This window comes from Melopsittacus undulatus, chromosome 2, assembly GCF_012275295.1.
Source record: "Melopsittacus undulatus isolate bMelUnd1 chromosome 2, bMelUnd1.mat.Z, whole genome shotgun sequence".
NCBI classification, from domain to species: domain Eukaryota; kingdom Metazoa; phylum Chordata; class Aves; order Psittaciformes; family Psittaculidae; genus Melopsittacus; species Melopsittacus undulatus.
The window spans coordinates 51,170,219-51,187,740 of NC_047528.1; the positions used below are offsets into that span (position 1 = coordinate 51,170,219).

Below are 17,522 nucleotides of genomic sequence, written 5' to 3' on the forward strand. Positions count from 1 at the left end.
AGTAGCAACACATTTATCACAGGTTTTGTATGTGTGTGTATCTGACACTTCAGACATATCAAAAGCAAATCCAAGAATAGAAAGCACTTGTTAGTAAAAAGAGGGTTTGTTAAAGATGGTGCAGCACTCTCCCAAATGTCTGTCATACCAACTGAAAAAATGGGAAGCAAAGCACCTGCAAGCAATGCGCTCCCTTTTTGTAAGGTCACCAGTCCCTGCAGCTCCAGCCTTTCACCAAGTGCATGCACTCAGGCAGAGCAGAGCTGCACTGTTGCCTATCCCTGGCAAGCTGTGGGTTACTGGGCCACCAGGACCTCTCCTCTCACCTGGTGGTAGCTGGCTCGAGCCTCCAGCATCGTCTGCTGGGTGATGATCATCTTCTTCCTCCGCCGGCACTCCTCCTTTAGCACCTTGATCTCCTGTGAGCGCTGTGTTATTTCCTTGTCCAGCTGGTCGCGCTGGGCCAGGGCGCCTCGCAGGGCCTCCTCCAGGGTGCCGAGCTGGGCGCTAAGGTACTCCTGGGAGTGCAGCAGGTACTCGGTGCAGAGCTGGGCCAGGCGCAGCAGCTTCAGCAGCAGCGGGTCGGCGGGGCCCTGGCAGTGCGGGCAGCGCTCCCGCTCGGCGCTGCAAAAGGTGACGTGCTCCAGGTGCTCCTGCAGGGCCGTCACGTCCCCGTCCCGCGACAGCCGCCACACGTCCACGGCGCTCAGCCGCCGCCAGTCCGGGCCCTCATGGCGGTCACGGAACTGGAAGGCGGGAAACGGCACAGACCCCGTGCCGGCCCCGGCACCCCCCGCCGCCAGCGGATAGTAGGCGCGCTCGGTGAAGGGCTGCGAGAAACAGACGCGGCTCAGCATGGGCCGGCGCCCACCCCATCCCACCTCCCGCCCTCACTCTATGGCTCTCACCATGGCCAGGATCCGTCCCTCTGGCTCCGCTCATCGCCGGCGTCCTCCGCGTTACTATAGCAGCCTCGGCCTGCGCGGGGAGAGGCGGGAGTGAAGCCCGGCCCCGCCGCCTTCCGCCCGCCCGGGGCCCGCCCCGCCGTCCCGGACACATGGCACACACTCCTCCCGCCGAGAGGGTCCTCGGATCTGTGACCGACATAGATCCCTTCCACTTCCCCATCCCAGCATCGGCTTCCCCCAGTACTTCCACGTTCTCCTAGCAGTGATCCGCTAACCAGCCCTCTCCCCCGGACCCCTGTGTGGGCACCAGGGCATCCTTTTCTTGTCTTCACGCATGACTAGCAACAACAAACACATCCCCTGCTACACTAGTACATATACAGACCCTTATCACAGCTACACAGCATATGCTTTCTCTCTCCGAGTTCCCTTCACTTCAATGAAGCCTACACATGGCACCCCAAGGACACATTTCATTTCACTGCATGGATGCTTCCCACTCACCACCCTGTCCCTCCTTCATGCTGCTCCTGACTGAAACAAGGAGGCACAAAATGTAATCAGTTCTAAAGTAATGATAAGTTTGGCTTTGTAATGAAAAGTAACCGTTTTGCCTGAAGGCAGTTTCAGGTCCTCGGAACCTCAGTACAAAAGGTGTGACAAAAACAGAATGGAAAACGACCAGGGGGTGGGTAGCACCTGGGACTAGCTGATGGCCAGGATGGGAGCAGTTAAACCTATTGATAAGTAAAAGAACAGGATTATTGCTATGTCTGTAATGTTAATTAAGCTGGGAACGACCATCACATTTTTGTATGAATGCGGGAAACTTTCTGGAAATGATGTAATATTCTCAGTGACTATATAAGGGTGGCCTCTAGAGCAATACGGGGACACTCGTTAGGAGGAGCTATCCCCCGTGTCTCCCGGCGCCGCAATAAAGAATACCTGCTTGTCAACTTGAAACTCTGTTGGCGAGTTTGTTCATGGAGTTTTCTCCGAATCATGACTCACAAAACCTTTCTCACACTATCACACCACACTCTACTGTTGTGCTGTCCCAGGCCCTTCTCCAGCCTCACCGACTCATCTCCCAGATGTGGTGACACCTGTTATGTCCCCACCATCAGCTTATGATACATATGCCATTTCTCTGCACATCTGCTTCATGTTACTGCACCTCCTGTGCCTCCATACAGAACTCCACATCCTCCCTATGCTGCACACCAGCCTCTGCCAGGTGCTTTCACACACCCTCCCCACCCTAACACGGCCATACATCTTTTGCATGCTGTTTCCACATGCTCTCTCATCACATCAACACATCTCCACTGGGTATCACAACACATCACACTACCTCCTGCAATCATGCAACCCTACAACCTCACCACATCTGCCTGTCACTCTGCCTCAGCCCTACTGATCACAGAATCATAGAATAGTTAGGGTTGGAAAGGACCCCAAAAACTTCACCACCAAGCACCTAGTTACTTGTGTACATCAGAATTACAAGCTCTTAGTTTTATGTAGATTTTTATGTTAGTTGTTGTGCTGAAAAGCCAGTCTGCTTTTCCCACATACATTAGATATATTAAAATACACCTGGCCTCATTTAATTTCCCCATCTTAGCAGACATAGGTAGAATGCAATGGACTATTTCAGGTGGAAGGGACCTACAACAATCACCTAGTCCAACTGCCTGACCAAAGTTGGTCAGGGTGTCCGTAGGCTGACCAAAAGTTACAGCATGTTGTTGAGAGCATTGTCCAAATGCGAAATACTGACAGGCTTGGGGCATCAGCCACCTCTCTAGGAAGGCTGTTACTATGTTTGACCATTCTCTTAGTAAAGAAATACTTCCTAATGTCGAGTCTAAACCTCCACTGGTGCAGCTCTGAACTACTCCTGCAAGTCCTATCACTTAATGACTTTTCCTGAAATTAGAAAGATCCTGTGTGGTGTTTGTAACACTGCAGTCTTCTACAAGGATGCCACCTCATTTTCCTCAAACAGGGCCTCAGCAATTGCTATCTTCAAAGAAATCTATTTAATATTTTTGATATATCTCAAATACAGATCTGCCTGGTTTACCACTGAACTTTGCACTGCTCCAACTCCTGAAGTAGGTAACAAAGTATCTCCTCTAGATACTGCAGATGCACTTCCATTTAGAGTGCCTAAATATACTTCAATCCGTAAGCAGCTAGATTTGTAAAAAATGCTCAAATATTGACTACTGTTGAAAGTGTTCATGCCTTGAATCCCTTAAAAGACCTTGAAAACTGCTATTTGGATATTATTCCTAATGAAAGGAACTATTAAGTTGTACATTTTGCAGCAGATTCTCCTGGAAAGTTGTAAAGGCCAGGCTGGACAAAGCCTTGGGTGGCATGGTTTAGTGTGAGGTGTCCCTGTCCATGGCAGGGGGGTTGGAACTAGATGATCTTAAGGTCCTTTCTAACCCTAACTATTCTATGATTCTATGAGTCTACATAATGAAAACTATCTCCCAAAGACCTTAGCCTACCACATGCTCTACCTATTCCACATATGAGAAATTTCTTCACATAGAAAGCATATGACATTTGTAAACTAATAATTTGTGTGTCAAGCAGGAGAAGCCTTAAAAAGCATACAGGCAGTATGGGTGTGTAACTCACTGATGCATAGGTTCAGTAAAAAAAAAACCCACATATTACTTAAAGCCAGCAAAGTTAAACCAAACCTGTGGATACACTTCTTTTCCTTGAACAACGCATTTAGTCACAAATATCCATACAGCGTTTCTTGCTGCTCCAACTATACCTGCTTTAACAGAGCACAATCTCACAGTGGTGCACCGAGAAGCTGAGGCGAGGCACAAGCCGCTCAGGCATCTCAGTGGAGACAGAAAGTCAGTACGGGCTGAGGCAGCCCTTTTGGATTTCTTTTTCCCTTTCTGTCAGATTTACTCCATCCTTGGAACTGAGCCCATGCAGAAGTTAGGCCCATCACCCGCCCGCAGGGCTCCTTGGTTAGGAGCTGCACCACTGTAATGGGCGGGTGGCAGGCAGCGGCGGAGGCCTGCTCCCTCGAACACCCCTTCCCCCCGGGAAAAGCGGTCTTGCACCGCGGTCGTGCCCGCAGGCCGGACCCGGGCCCGGCAGCGGGGCGTTCGGCGGAGTGCGGCCGAGCAGAGCCGGGCCTGCGGGAGGCCCTAAGCCGGGTTCCCTCTTGCAGCCAAAGCCTCCGGCTTCGCTTCGGAGAGCAGCCTCCCGCCCCGCTCCCTCCCGCCTCACCCAGGGGAGAGGCCCCGCCGCCCAGGCTGCCCTCCCCTCATCCCCCAGGGGAGAGCCCCTCCGCTCACCTCAGGCTGCCGCGGAGGCGTGGTGGGGCTGCGGCCGCTCCCCGCTCCGAACCCGGGCCGTTAACGGAGCGTGCCGCGGAACAAGGCAGCTGCGGGCTCACCTCCCTCCGTCCCATCCCGTCCGTGCCCTGGCACCTCCCACCGCCCCGGGGCTCGGCGGCGGGTGGGAGCTGCGTGGAGGACTGGGGACTGTTCCAGCCGTGTTTTCCTGAAGCGGGGAAGAGGACACCGTGGTGAGGGCGAGGGTACGGCGGGAGTAGGCTTTCCCGGAGGGAAATACAGTATCAGCGACCAAAATACTTATCGTGTCATGCAGGTAGAATCACCCCAACGGGTGCAGGTTCCATCAGATCCTCCTGTTTATTTATTTATTTATTTATTCCTGTAAGATTTTGAAATGTGTTTTCCCAGAATAAACACCATGCAGCCTGCGTGGCAAGGAAGAAAACTCACAACAGCCTGTATTTAATGTAAAAATATGCTGGCAAATCGCGCAGAGGAGATGGCCTTTGCACACTTACAACACCTGATCTGCACTGAGGAGCTCCATTTGGCCAGGGAGACACCATTTTTTTCCCAGAGTACATATGCAATAAGCATAAGGAAAACTTTTGGCTCTCTACACTCATGCTCAGACACCTACCAAGACACCAGCTTTTCTTCACGCACCATGAAATTCTGTTGTGATGGTGTTGACATGGGCACATGTGCTGCCTGAGTACACCAGCTTTAAGAAGTTATCATTTGGATGCTTCAGGTTTTAATGCCCTAAGGGTACCACAGTGTGCTCCCATCACTAGTGGGTATTAAATCTAGATGATCAAGCTAGAGTTATTCTGAAGGAAAACCTGAACATGTGTAAAGTGTGGAAGTCAGGTCCTCAATACTGACTTTTGCTTCTGCTGACCTGCTCCTGTTGGGCTACTAAAGCAGGTATTGCCAGAGAAAGATGGGGATATCGAGGCTTTAGTGTGATAAACCTTAATTAACACTAATAATGAAGAGGGGACTTTGAACACTAGCAATGTGACAGCCACAGCCTCTATGGGTGAGGCCTAGAGGCAAATATCCAGTAGGAGTTGATGAGCACATTATGGGAATGGTTAGAGTATTCACTTGGAAAGCAAGATGTACCCAAGAGGCTTTATATCCCATGTCCTTGAAGTGTCCTAATGGCAACACCCTAGTCTGTCCAGGGCACCTTCTAAGGACCTCTTGCTGAAGCTGGTTTTTACATCAAAGTAAACACTAACTAGATAAGAAAATGTTAGAGATTATCATCAGTGTATGAGGGAAAGTGTGTACAAATTGTGCAGAAACACTTGCATCTTGGTCACTTATTCTAGTACCTGTTTAATATAAAATACATAAGCAGCCCTTGGAACAAGAACTAGAACCAAGTTTTCCATTCTGTAAGGGGAGGGCCATCACCCTGTCTGCTAGACAATCTCATTCTTTCCCTCTTGCTTCCTTGCAGAGCTTGATTAATCTTTAATTACTTGCTGTAAGTGGTACAGCCTCACTTGGCAATAGCAGGTATTCTTTAACCCACATTACTGCCTGGCTCCTCCCTCCTCATATCTCATAGGTTGGTGACAAAAGTACCCTCATAAAACATTCATGGATTTCCTAAGAGAGGACGAGAGCATTTTAGCTTTTCCCCATCAGCATGACTTGATGGAGGAGGTTTAGGACAGCAGGCCGGCTGGAGCATACAGGTGATTACTGTTGGTACACAAATGAACATGGTGTGCAATCACCATAAATCCAGTAGGCAACTACCTCAGCCAAGGTTTCAGCTGATACCCAGCCACACAGCCAAAGTACCCTCTGAACTGCTGCCTTGGGAGACAGTAAGCTTTCTCCACTGGCCACCTTCCGAAGTTCAGTAGTCGTCACATTTAACATGTACTGTGCGAACATGTGGGATATGCTCCTCTGAACTCACCCGAGGTGAACTATCCTAAGCTATGCCCAGCTTGTGCCCAGCATGAAGCACTGAAAATGACTCAGAGCAGCTCATTCCTTGAAGACCCAGTGTTATGGGTGTTTTTTCTTTAGTTGCCTAGGAGACAGTGAAATACTTCTTTCTGCAGTTAGCTACCAACCTTTTTTTACAGTAATAGATAACAGCTGAATGGGAATTTTAAGAGCCTAAATATGCACTGAGGCACTAAAGACGTTCTAGAGTCCTGACTCAAAGCTGGTTCTTCCCCCTTGTCTTGTTTTATTACCAGTTGCTTCTACCAAGTAACACTTCAAATCCTACACACTTACCCTATTCTAGCCTGTACATCTCATTACTGTGCACTAACACATTATTTTCCATGTGCCATCCTACTGTAGGGAATGGTTTAAAGTTGTCCAGGTTTATCAAATAATGTTAAGTGTACATTACTACTTACATCCTCTACTTAATGTGGAAGACTCTGGCAATTAAAGGAGTCCTCCAGAGGTAGTTTCTGTACATGACAGTTTTATGAAACTACAGTCTGCTGTTCTAGGAGGATTTTCCATGTTCTGTTGACACTGTGCAATGATGAATATGGAGTGTTTTTTTAGAATTCAGGAAAGATGAGTAAGGAAGAACTGAGATTTCTAGGAAGTAGAAACATTTTAATAGAAAGCTGGTGAGAAAAGCTAAGGAAGAATTAAGATGGAATTAATGAGGAAAGTGAGTTAAAATGCAAGAAGTAAGCCTAGGATATTGATTGCAGCAAGGTATTTGTGAGGCTTATAGAGGGTACCTGCAACTGGAGACCACAAAAAGGAGAGAGTATTCTGATTGTGGGGTGAAATCCAATGGCCATGGCTATTTGGGGAGTGTGCCAGGCAGCAGGGTGTCAGGGCACAGAGTGGGCCGTCTGCTCCCCATGGGGTGTCAAGGCATGACCCGGCAGCCAGGGCCCATCCTATCTGCCAGCCAGGGCTCACTGGGGTAGCCCCAGCCCTGAGGAATCGGATGCCTGCCAGGGATAGGGATGTGCAGAGGCAATGTGGGCCCATGACTTGGCTATAAGAAGCTGGGGAGTGCAACTTCTACGGTGTCACTAGAGCAGGGGCTGATGGCCTGGGGGGCTGACTTGGGGTTCTGGGCCCTGTGCAGGTGGGGAGAATGAGCAGGGACTGCCAGGCCTGTTGGTGCCCTTGGGGTACTAATGCAATGTATTAAGTGAAAAAATCATGTGCCTGTTTTGTGGCACAGAGGATGAGGCCACACATGTTCTACAAGATGGTTTCATTTGACAGGGCAGTGGAAAAACTGTGTTGGGAACTGAGAAATAGACAGCTTTCTCCTCCAGCAGTCTCAGAGTGACTGTCGTGGTTTAAACCCTGTTGGCAAGTCAGCCACACAGTCTACTCCCCCCCCTCCATTTCTTCCCCCCACTCCCAGAGGGATGGGAAGGAGAACTGAAAGAATGTAGCTCCCATGGGTTGAGGTAAGAACAGTTTAATAACTAAGGTATAACACAAATCACTACTGCTACCACCAATAATAATAATGATAAGAGAAATAACAACGGAAGAGAATACAACTGCTCACCACCCACTGATCTTGCTCCCACCCAGCAGTCAACTCCCCCTTCCAGGTAACTACCCCCACTTCTACATCCTGGGTGTGACATGCTGGGGTATGGAATACCTCTTTGGTCAGTTTGGGTCAGGTATCCTGTCTCTGCTTCCTCCCAGCCTCCCCTCCTCCCTGGCAGAGCATGAGACTCACAAAGTCCTTGGTCAGACTAAACATATGAGCAGTAACTAAAAACATCAGTGTTATCAGTGCTGTTCCCAGGCTGAAAGTCAAAACACAGTGCTGCACCAGCTACTAAGAAGGAGAAAGGTGACTGCTACTGCTGAACCCAGGCCAGTGACACATACCAGTAATCATTAACTCTGTTGGAAATTTGACCTGAGTAGCACGGTACAGGTATATTAATGAGTCTGGACAGATTCTCAGTTTATTTAATCTTTTCCTTCCTGCCAACTCCCTCCATGGCACATTTTTTGATTTTCAAGCAAGTGGCTGACATGGTGCTTAGCTGCTGCCTGCAGTCAAATCACGATAAATGCATAGTATATTCCCACCTGTTCAATCCTTATACCACTTAGTTTACTGCAGGAAATAATGTATATATTTATCACAGGAAAGCAAAGGATTTAAAAGAAAACAAAGGTAGGATGAGCCTGTCTCATCTGTGCACCTCCTTCATTCCAACACATGCCACCAGCTGTGATTAAGCAGCTTGAAGAGACACTGCCCCATGGAGCTTAACAAATATCAAGTTTGGGTACTTCAGACTCTTCTCCAACTAAATCTTCTTTTATTCAACTGAAAGAGTCTCTTTTAAAGGTTTGTCTTAATGCAGCGAGTGTAGCTGGATTTTACTAAGAGGGCCACACTGTTCATTTACTTTCCTATCTCTCAAACACAGAGGGACTTCAACTTAACTCTAACGAAATGTCTGCAAACGCGCCGATTGCTAGCTGTATCTCCTCTGTACGGAGGTATTATTTTAACAGTATCTGTCTTATTTGCGGTCAACACCTAAATCTTATGCTGAGAACAGCATCGTGAGGCTTTTTCACTTCTTGCATGAGCGTAACCGGATATTGCTGTCTCATTTCTGGTATCTTTTTGCCTTCCCATTAGTTTGTTTCCCACTATACGAACAATAGGGAACCTTCAGGTACCACAGTTGTAGCACAAGGATACTTCCACGACCATTCGGCAGCGCGGGGCCTGGCAAGACCAGATTTTCCTGGGAAACAGCTGAGGCACAGGAAAAGCAAGGAGGTGCTTGGTGACAGCAAACGTGGGGTTACTGAGGGGAAATCCTTATTTCCAAAAGACAAATTTGGTGGTCTTCTGTGATGGGGCTATGGAATACAGTTCTGCATGACAAGCTCTCACGTAGGTCTGAGGGGCTGTCTGCAGTGCAGGTGCCAAGGGAGACCAATCCCCCCGATAGACCACACAAGAAATAAGCCTATGGGAGAAAGACCCCTTGGTGTAATGATAAGGAATGGGGAGGAAATCCTGCATGCTCTCTATGTTTCTGCAAAGTTCAGGCAGAGGGGACCAGGACCCCTTTCTTTCACCCCTGCAATCACCACAGTCAAATGACGGTATGTGGTACACACGCTTCATTGATACAGTCTGAACACACAGATTAATTGACAAGGACACCCAGCAGCAGTGCCCATTGTGTGGCTGCCATGGGCAGGGACATCCTGGGGGCCTCTTGAGCACAGGCACTGCCTCAGGGCCAGCACCCCAAAAGCCTTTCTCCAAGGGATGCTGGGCGAAGGGGCAGCAGCAGCAGGGCTGCAGTGGGCGGGGCTGCGGAGGCCCCGTCACCCCCGTGTCACAGGGCCACCACCCACCAACGCAGCATCACAATGCCCCGGGGCAGTATAAGGCAGCCTCCTCCCCTGTTCCACTGCCAGAGAGCCTGGTGCTGGCACCAGGACAGAGCTGGAACCTGAAGGCACCCAAAAGGAATTCCTTGAGGCACCCCTGGAATTACTTGGAGGGGCAGAGGACGGAAGACTGCCCGAAGCTGCTGGAGGTTCTCTGCTGCAATTCCAGCCCCTAGAGGGGTCACACTCGCAGCTCATCTGATAGATGGAAATCCTGCTTCAGTCTTTGGGGAGATCCCAGTCCTCATCTTTTGGGGAGATAGTGTCGGAAGACAGAAGAAGCAGGGTCCAGAGACGGCCCAGTGCCCTCCTGCAGTACTTTGGAGCTCCCACTGCCGGGCACAGGAAGGGTTTTTGCCGCCATGGTTGATGAGGCCAGGGTCACTTTGCTGTTCTTGGAAGCCCCTGAGATGGCTCCAGGTGGAGGCAGAAAAGGCAGGGCCAGTTTCACCCAAGAGCCATAACCAGCCCATGGACCAGGAGCAGGTCTTGCTCACGTGCTCAGGGAGTAGCCGATCGCCAGCACTGGGGTCAGGAAGGAATTTTCCCCCGGGGGCACATTGGCACCGGTCCCCGGGGGTTTTTTGCCTTCCTCTGAGCACTGAGCAGGACCACTTGTCAGGTCTCCTCGGTGCCTTCCGGCTTGGTTATCGCCCGGTGCTCATGCTCCACGAAGGTGGCCCTCGTGTCCTGCAGCTGGGAGGGGAAGAGCTTTTTTCCCCCCAGGTGGACTAGCAAGTGTCCCTGGGGTTTTTTGCCTTCCCCTGCAGCCGAGCACAGCCCCTTCATGGGGCTCCTTTGGGTTAGTGTGGCCCAAGGGCAGCGGCTCGTGCTCCACGCAGCTGGCCCTCGTGCCCCGCATCCGGGGGAGGCAGAGTTCTGGACTCCCAGGGTGGCCCCAGCGTGGCCCCGGGATTGTTGCCTGTCCTCTGTAGCATTGAGCACCAGCCCTTGTCAGGTCTTCCCCGGCCCATTCTGGCTGGGTTCTTGCACTGCTCTCACACCACCACAGCACCGCTAGGAAAGATTTAGGGAAAGAAAATATAACCTAAACTAGGCTGGGCTAAAATCAACTAAACTAAGCTAAGATAAAATATTCTAAAATTAGGATAAATATTTTTACTTATAAATAAATAAAATACTCTTTTCACCTGTAACCTTTCTGATTTGTGTCTTTGAAAGTGTTGGTTTTGGTGCTGAAAACCACTTGGAATTCCAGGTAAATGATGGTCTCATCATGCAACTCATTGTGTGCGGGGAATGGAATAGAACGGAACGGAATGGAAGAGAACAGGTCAGAACACCTATGATATGTCATGCATATAGTTCTGCATGACAAGCTCTGGTGTAGGTCTGAGGTGCTATCTGCAGTGCAGGTACCAAGGGCGGCCAGTCCAAGGCATTCAGGCCTACGAACACCCTCTGGACCCTGACGGAAGTAGATGTGCACTCCTCATCTACTTTCCTTTAGACATGCATGGGGTGCCACAGCAGAGATAGTACTGGGCCAGACGGACTCCTGACGGAGCGTTGTTGTTCTCAGGCTCTTGTGTTTTGTTCCGTTTCTCCCAAAGAAACAACTCTGGCATTTTTACAAACCAGTATTTGGGGGAGGGGTGGGTTTGGGAGAGGGTGGAAATCACAAGGAAATGAGCAGGTCTTGCCTGCATGAACAAGATTTGCAACCACTCAGTTCAGGAGCACGTCCTGCTTCAGGCTGAGGGCTTGATCTTTGAGCCTCACTGACATCAGAGATGTGGTCCTTTGCTATCCCGTGGAAACCCAAATGAACCGGATGAACACAGAAGAGTTTCACAAACCAGTTCACTCGTGTTTTTCACAAATCTGTTCAGACGCTCAAATGATTCAGAGGCAATTGACATCTCTCACCCCCACCAGAAGTCACAGGCCTCCTTCCCACAGAGGGACAGAGCCAATGCCTGTGATGGGATGTGATTCCCATTCAATCCCTTCCACTAGTGCTGTCCTGGGAAGTAATAGCATCCAGTATTTCCTCAGCGTGTACTGTTAGGGAAAGAAGGAAATAGGGAGGAAAAAATTGGAAGTTGGAAGAGCCCTATTATGATCATCAAGTCCAACTGCTCGACCCCTTCGGGGCTGGCCAAAAGCTAAAGCATGTTATTAAGGGTGTTGTCCAAATGCCTCTGAAACACTGATAGGCACAGGGCACTGGTCACCTCTCTAAGAAGCCTGTTGCAGGGTTTGGCCACCCTCTAGGTAAAGAAATGCTTCCTAATGTTTAGTCTAAACTGCCCCTGGCACAGCTTTGAACCATTCCCACACATCCTGTCAATGGATCCCAGCAAGAACCTCCCTCTCTATTTCCCCTCCTTGGGAAGAGCAATGAGGTCCCCCCTCAGCCTCCTTTTCTCCAAACTAGACAAACCCCGTGTCCTCAGCCGCTCCTCACAGGACATGCCTTCCAGCCCTGTTGCCCTCCTCTGGACACATTCAAGGATCTTCATGTTCTTCTTCAATGGCAGGGCCTATAACTGCACCCAGCAGTACTCAAGGTGAGCCCGCACCAGCGCTGATTACAGCAGGACAATCACCTCTTCTAACTGGCAGGTCATGCTGCGTGTGATGCCCCCCAGAATGTGGTTTGCCCTCTTGGCTGCCAAGGGGTGTTGCTGACTCACACTGAGCCTGCTGCCAACCGGCACCTCCAGGGCCCTTTCTGCAGGCCTGCTCTCCAGCTACCCCTCTACCAGTTTACACTTGAGGCTGGCATTCCTGATCGCAGATGAAGAATCCAACATCTGCTCTTGTTCACTATCATGCCATTGACGGCTGCCCAATGCTCCAGTCTATCTAGATCCCTCTGCGAGACCTCTTGTCCCTCAAGAGAGTCAACAGCACCTCTCAGCTTAGCATCATCAGCAAATTTGCCAATGATGCATTTAACTCCCGCATCCAGAGCGTTGATAAGAAGATTGAATACAACTAGACCTAGAACTGATCCCTGAGGAACACCACCAGTGACCAGCTGCCAGCCAGATGTAGCCCCATTCACTACATCCCCCTGAGCCCTGCCTTTCTGCCAGTTCTTCACTCAGTGCACCATGTATCTGTTCATCTCACAGCTGGACAATGTGTCCAGAAGGATGCCGAGAGGGACAGTACCAAAAGCCCCACTGAAACCTGGAAAAACAATACCCACCACCATCCCTTCACTCACTAGGCAGGCAACCTCATCACTGAAGGATCTCAAACTAGCTACGCAGGACTTTCCCTCTGTGAGCCCATGTTGACTGTGCCTGATGATCCCACTGAGTTGCATGCCAGTTTTAGATGTCTGTCGCGACGCGGGAGTTATGAACAATGCTGAAACGATCAATGTGGTCCAACGAATGCCATTTACTACAAAGCATCTATCCTTTTTATACTGTTGTCTGCATCTGCTTACAACAGCTTGGTGTATCATACTTGGATACATACACAATAACTGGCTGTGGTTTTATATCGTGTCTACACACAAGGCCATAGCGCAGAAGGCTAAATAATTCCACACCAGAAACGTACTTCTCCCATCAAGGCTATGACAAAGATGCAGAATCTTGTTAGGACAATATGAAGGGGAAAGTTTTAATGGAGGCTAGCCTTGCCCTAAAAAAGTAACTAGAAAGTATTAATGGAAGCTAGCCTCTGCTCTTTCATGTCCATGGACAAATATCAGCTTTTCCAAGTGGAAGTTCAGAGCATGTAAATTAAGTTCTTGTGCTGGACTGCAGGGTGTAGAGTTTCTGCTTCCTTTTACTGTAAAAGTAGCCCAGAAAAATGATTTTCCTTAAAGTCCTCTCCTGTGAACACCAATCCAAATGTGAAATTACCAAGAAATGTGGCTGCATAAAAATAATTCCATATTAACCAGATATATGCTACTATTTTATTTAGCTCCAACACAGCTATGTTTCTAATAGGGATATACAGAAGCAAGAATAAAAACAAAGTGTGAGGTCTTAGAGACCTCTTACAAGAATAAACCCTGACAATAGTACCTCTGTGTTACCATCCTCCCTTAATTTTCCTACTAGACTGTGTATGCAACATAACAGTCTCCTGTTATTTTCTTTATCAGGAAACTTTGATTTGTTTGGTTGGTTTTGGACTCAAGATTATTAATTAAAATATATTGCCAAGCAAAACAGGACCCTGTGTTTGTCACGTGTAATCCAGACTTCTTACTGTATTACATCTTAGAAGGTTTCTCAGTTAATAAATAGAAACTACAGATTTAACTATTTTCACACGTCACCATATGCAGCTCATTGTCTCTGTTACAAGCAATTAGTAGTTTCAAGAGTTATTCCTTGCTCATTGCCGCCCTCTGATGTTACTATATATATTACCGGGAGTAAATGCCTTTTGTTTTCTGTCTTTTCAGCACTTTGAACATTAGTCTTTGTCATCCACCCTTTCACTCCAAAACTCAGGACTGATGAAGAAACTTGTTTCAGACAACAGCCTAATTTTGATGAGTCCGTTTGAAAGACTCTTTGCATTACAGCTGTGCTGCTTTGCTGTTTTTCAAATTCCAAAATATGTTGGCATGTCACATGCATTTGTTCTTTCAAGTCTTCCTCCTCTTCTGCTTCTGAAATCTAGATTTGGTTTTTTTTTTAAGATGAGTTTTAAGGTCCCTTTCAACCCAAACCATTCTATGATTCTTTGATGAAATTGCACAAGGGAATATGTGGTAAAGAACTTGTTCTCCCAGTTTAATACTTAGTATCTAAATAAAATATGTTTGGGAATCTGTAATAATCAGAAATGGTTCTTTATGGTTTATGATTTCTTTCAAGACTTATTGTGTAATTCTGTGCAAATGGTGACATTTCCAGCACAGAGTGACAATGATTAATGCTTTTTGAGCAGATCTTTTTGTAGTGTTGGCATTACACACTGTTCTTTACACTGCTGTGTCAGCCTGAAATATTGACCTTGGTGCAGTATTTCAGGGCCAAGGTCAAGGACCAAAAGCCTGTCAAGCATCTACTCAGAATGATACTTGATGTTTTAATCATACTATTTTCATCCTGCTTTAAGGGATTCTGATGCTTGAATCTTTATGATAGGTATTCCTGTATGAGGTACTGAGTTTTCTCCAGCTTGTTTTCTTCTAATCTTGTTATTAAGTATGTCATAATCTTTAGTATTATTTTCAGTCATCATTATTTTAGTATTATTTTCAGTCATCTTAAGGATTAAATTCCTCTTCCATATTCATTTTGTCTGGCTTTGGTCTAGTTTGTTTTTCCTCAGGTAAATCAAATGAATTTATTTATTGTAACAGTGACTGCATGCTTCTGAGTTCAGCTTTAGGCTTTCATATTTTGTCTTACCCATACTGCTATGGAGTTGTCAAGTTCTTCATGCTGATATCCTTAGAATGTCATCAGTTATTCATTTCACATCTAACACTTCTTATATTATTTCAAGTTCTTATTTCTGAATTACTTCTGCAGGTCAAATTTCAAGGTGGTATCTTTGAAGCATCATCTTAAAAATAAAGTGAAGAGGGATAACTTGCTTTTCTTTTTAACAGTATGATCTTTCAAGAAAATTAGTGAATTATATCATCTAGGGTAAGAAAGGTAATGTGACTGTACTTGCAGAATGAAAAAGAAGTTTCTGTGGTTGCCAAATCAGACTTGTAAGCCTCAAGTTTTTGGCTTCCTCAGCAGATTTCCCTGGAAAGCATGATTATTTTGTTGTTTGTTTTTTTTACATTGGTGAGGTATAACATATAATAGGCCCCTAAGATGAACTGCTTATCCAAAAACACTAGGCAGATAATTTGAAACAATGAACAACTAGGCACATACAGGGTTAGTTTTTCTGTGGTAGCTAAGAACAGATTGTATTTTCATTATGAAAATAAAGGTAATGATGTAATGTGTGGGGTTTGTTCATCGAAAGGTTTAAAGGGAAATATTGCTTGCTACACTCTAAGACACTCTCTGTAACTGTCACTGTGTGGAACCATATTTCTTTTTTTTTTTTGTAATTATTGTACTTTGTGAGTTATAAAGGGGAAATCAGTTGTATTGTTCCACGGGACTGGGAGGCGAGAGGAAGCCCCGAGCCCAGTGATGAGACTGGAGCCAGCGAGATCGCGCTGGTGTTCAGAGCGCACCCCTGCTGGTGGAGGGAGGGGGAGTTAGGTAGTTTGAAGTGATATCTTGTTACATGCACCACATATGGAATAAAGATACCGGTGATGGAGAGGCTGGTAACGGACGCTTCTCGAAGCTTCTGGGAGCTTCTTGAAACCTCTCGACGATGAGATCCCCAGCAACAGAGGGAAGCAATGGAAAAGCGCTACATCAACATCTGGGCGAAAGGAGGCAGCGGGATTGGCTGAAGCCTTGAACCAACAAGGATAAAGGGCAGCCCCCCCAAAGACCTGGTGTGCGCATCTTGGGCGGAGTGGAGATTCCTCTCCGCACCCAGCGCTGGTTTTTATCTGCTATCCCTTGCTCAATTTAATAAATTTCTAAATTTGCATTCTGAAACGAGATTGACTCACTCATTGATAACAATTGATGCGCGGATAGACTCCACAACTAGTTAAAGTTGTAAAGTAGGTATGCTTTTATTCAGCGTTGAGGTGCATGGGGATAGCTCCTGCAAAGCATGCACACCTCAGGGTTGTTGTCCCTTTACATTTATCCTCTTAAGGTATACATAGACATGAGGTTGCTCAATCTGCCTATACATATTTATTATCTATCCCCGCTTCGTATTATAATGAGCCGGAAGGTCCTTTGCACTTGCGCAGTGCCCCTTCTGATCATGGGCAGGGGTCTCAGGATGAAGTAAATGAGTCTTCCTCCTGTGGGTAGGGGTCTTCAAGATGAAGTAAATAAGTCTTCCTCTTAACCTTTACACCTTTTAATCTTCAGACATGGACTTAGGGTTAGTCGGTGCCCAGTCTGCTTCTCCTGCCGCTTATCAGTAGGACCAAACATCTGTGTTTTTGTCATGGTGGTCACCCAGTCTGCTTCTCCTGGTGCTTATCAGCAGGACCTTTCATCTGCTTTTGTCAGTAGAATTAGCATCTGCTTCTTCCCCTCCAGCAGCAATCAATGCCTTGGCAAGATGGCAGTGGAAGGTATTTAGGACAGACAATACTTTTGTTTAAGCAAAGGAATTCCTTTAACTCCCTTGTACAATTTCTCTGTATTACCCCCCTGTACATTGGTTACCCGTGTATCACAATGAGATCTCCAAAAATACGTGTTAGATTGCAGGCTATCTTACACAGGCTTTACTTTCAGTTTACAGATCTAATATGAACTTTCAGTGTGAAAATACCATGCTCTGTTAAATCACATCCCCAATTTTTCTGCAGTCTGGTAAACTCCTGAACACTGTTTTGGCATGCCTGGACTTCAACACAGAGTTAAGGCCATGCTGACTAATCTTAGTGGAAAGCTGGACTGTGTCCCAGGGACGGCCAAGCACAGTTTGAAACCACACTTGCCGTTCTCTGGTCCGTGCTAGGTCAGACACAGCGATGAAGAACCAGGATCAATTTTCTTCTGACTAAATGCACAATTTTCCTACAGTTTGGACTAGTCAGAAATACTGTCCTCGAAGCGTAATTTGAAGGGTAACAGCAACAATCACACCCCAAATTGTGGCTCTTTATATCGACAGTCCTCTCTCCCTTACCAACGACGGCAGCCGTTTCACCTCACGGCTGGCCCGGGGCGAGGAGCCATGCCTGCCAACACCCGCAGAACACGCTGAGTCGGGCTGAACCCGGACCTGGAGCAAACCGCACCTCACCCCAGGAAGAGCCCGGCTGCGACAGGAGAGA

At 47.5% G+C, this 17,522-nt stretch overlaps 1 protein-coding gene across 2 annotated transcripts in view; it reads right to left on the reverse strand.

Annotated features, from left to right (window-relative positions):
• DZIP1 (DAZ interacting zinc finger protein 1) overlaps positions 1-4,369 on the reverse strand; it is a 40,691-nt gene extending 36,322 nt beyond the window's left edge. For both annotated transcript variants that reach the window (XM_034073598.1, XM_034073595.1), the window contains exons 1-3: positions 4,256-4,369; positions 909-978; positions 327-830 (exon numbers count right to left, since the gene is read on the reverse strand). In XM_034073598.1, coding sequence (XP_033929489.1) covers positions 327-830; positions 909-911 — 507 coding nt within the window. In that variant the 5' untranslated portion in view covers positions 912-978; positions 4,256-4,369. The remainder of the gene's footprint in view (positions 1-326; positions 831-908; positions 979-4,255) is intronic.
• Positions 4,370-17,522: the final 13,153 nt, after the last annotated feature.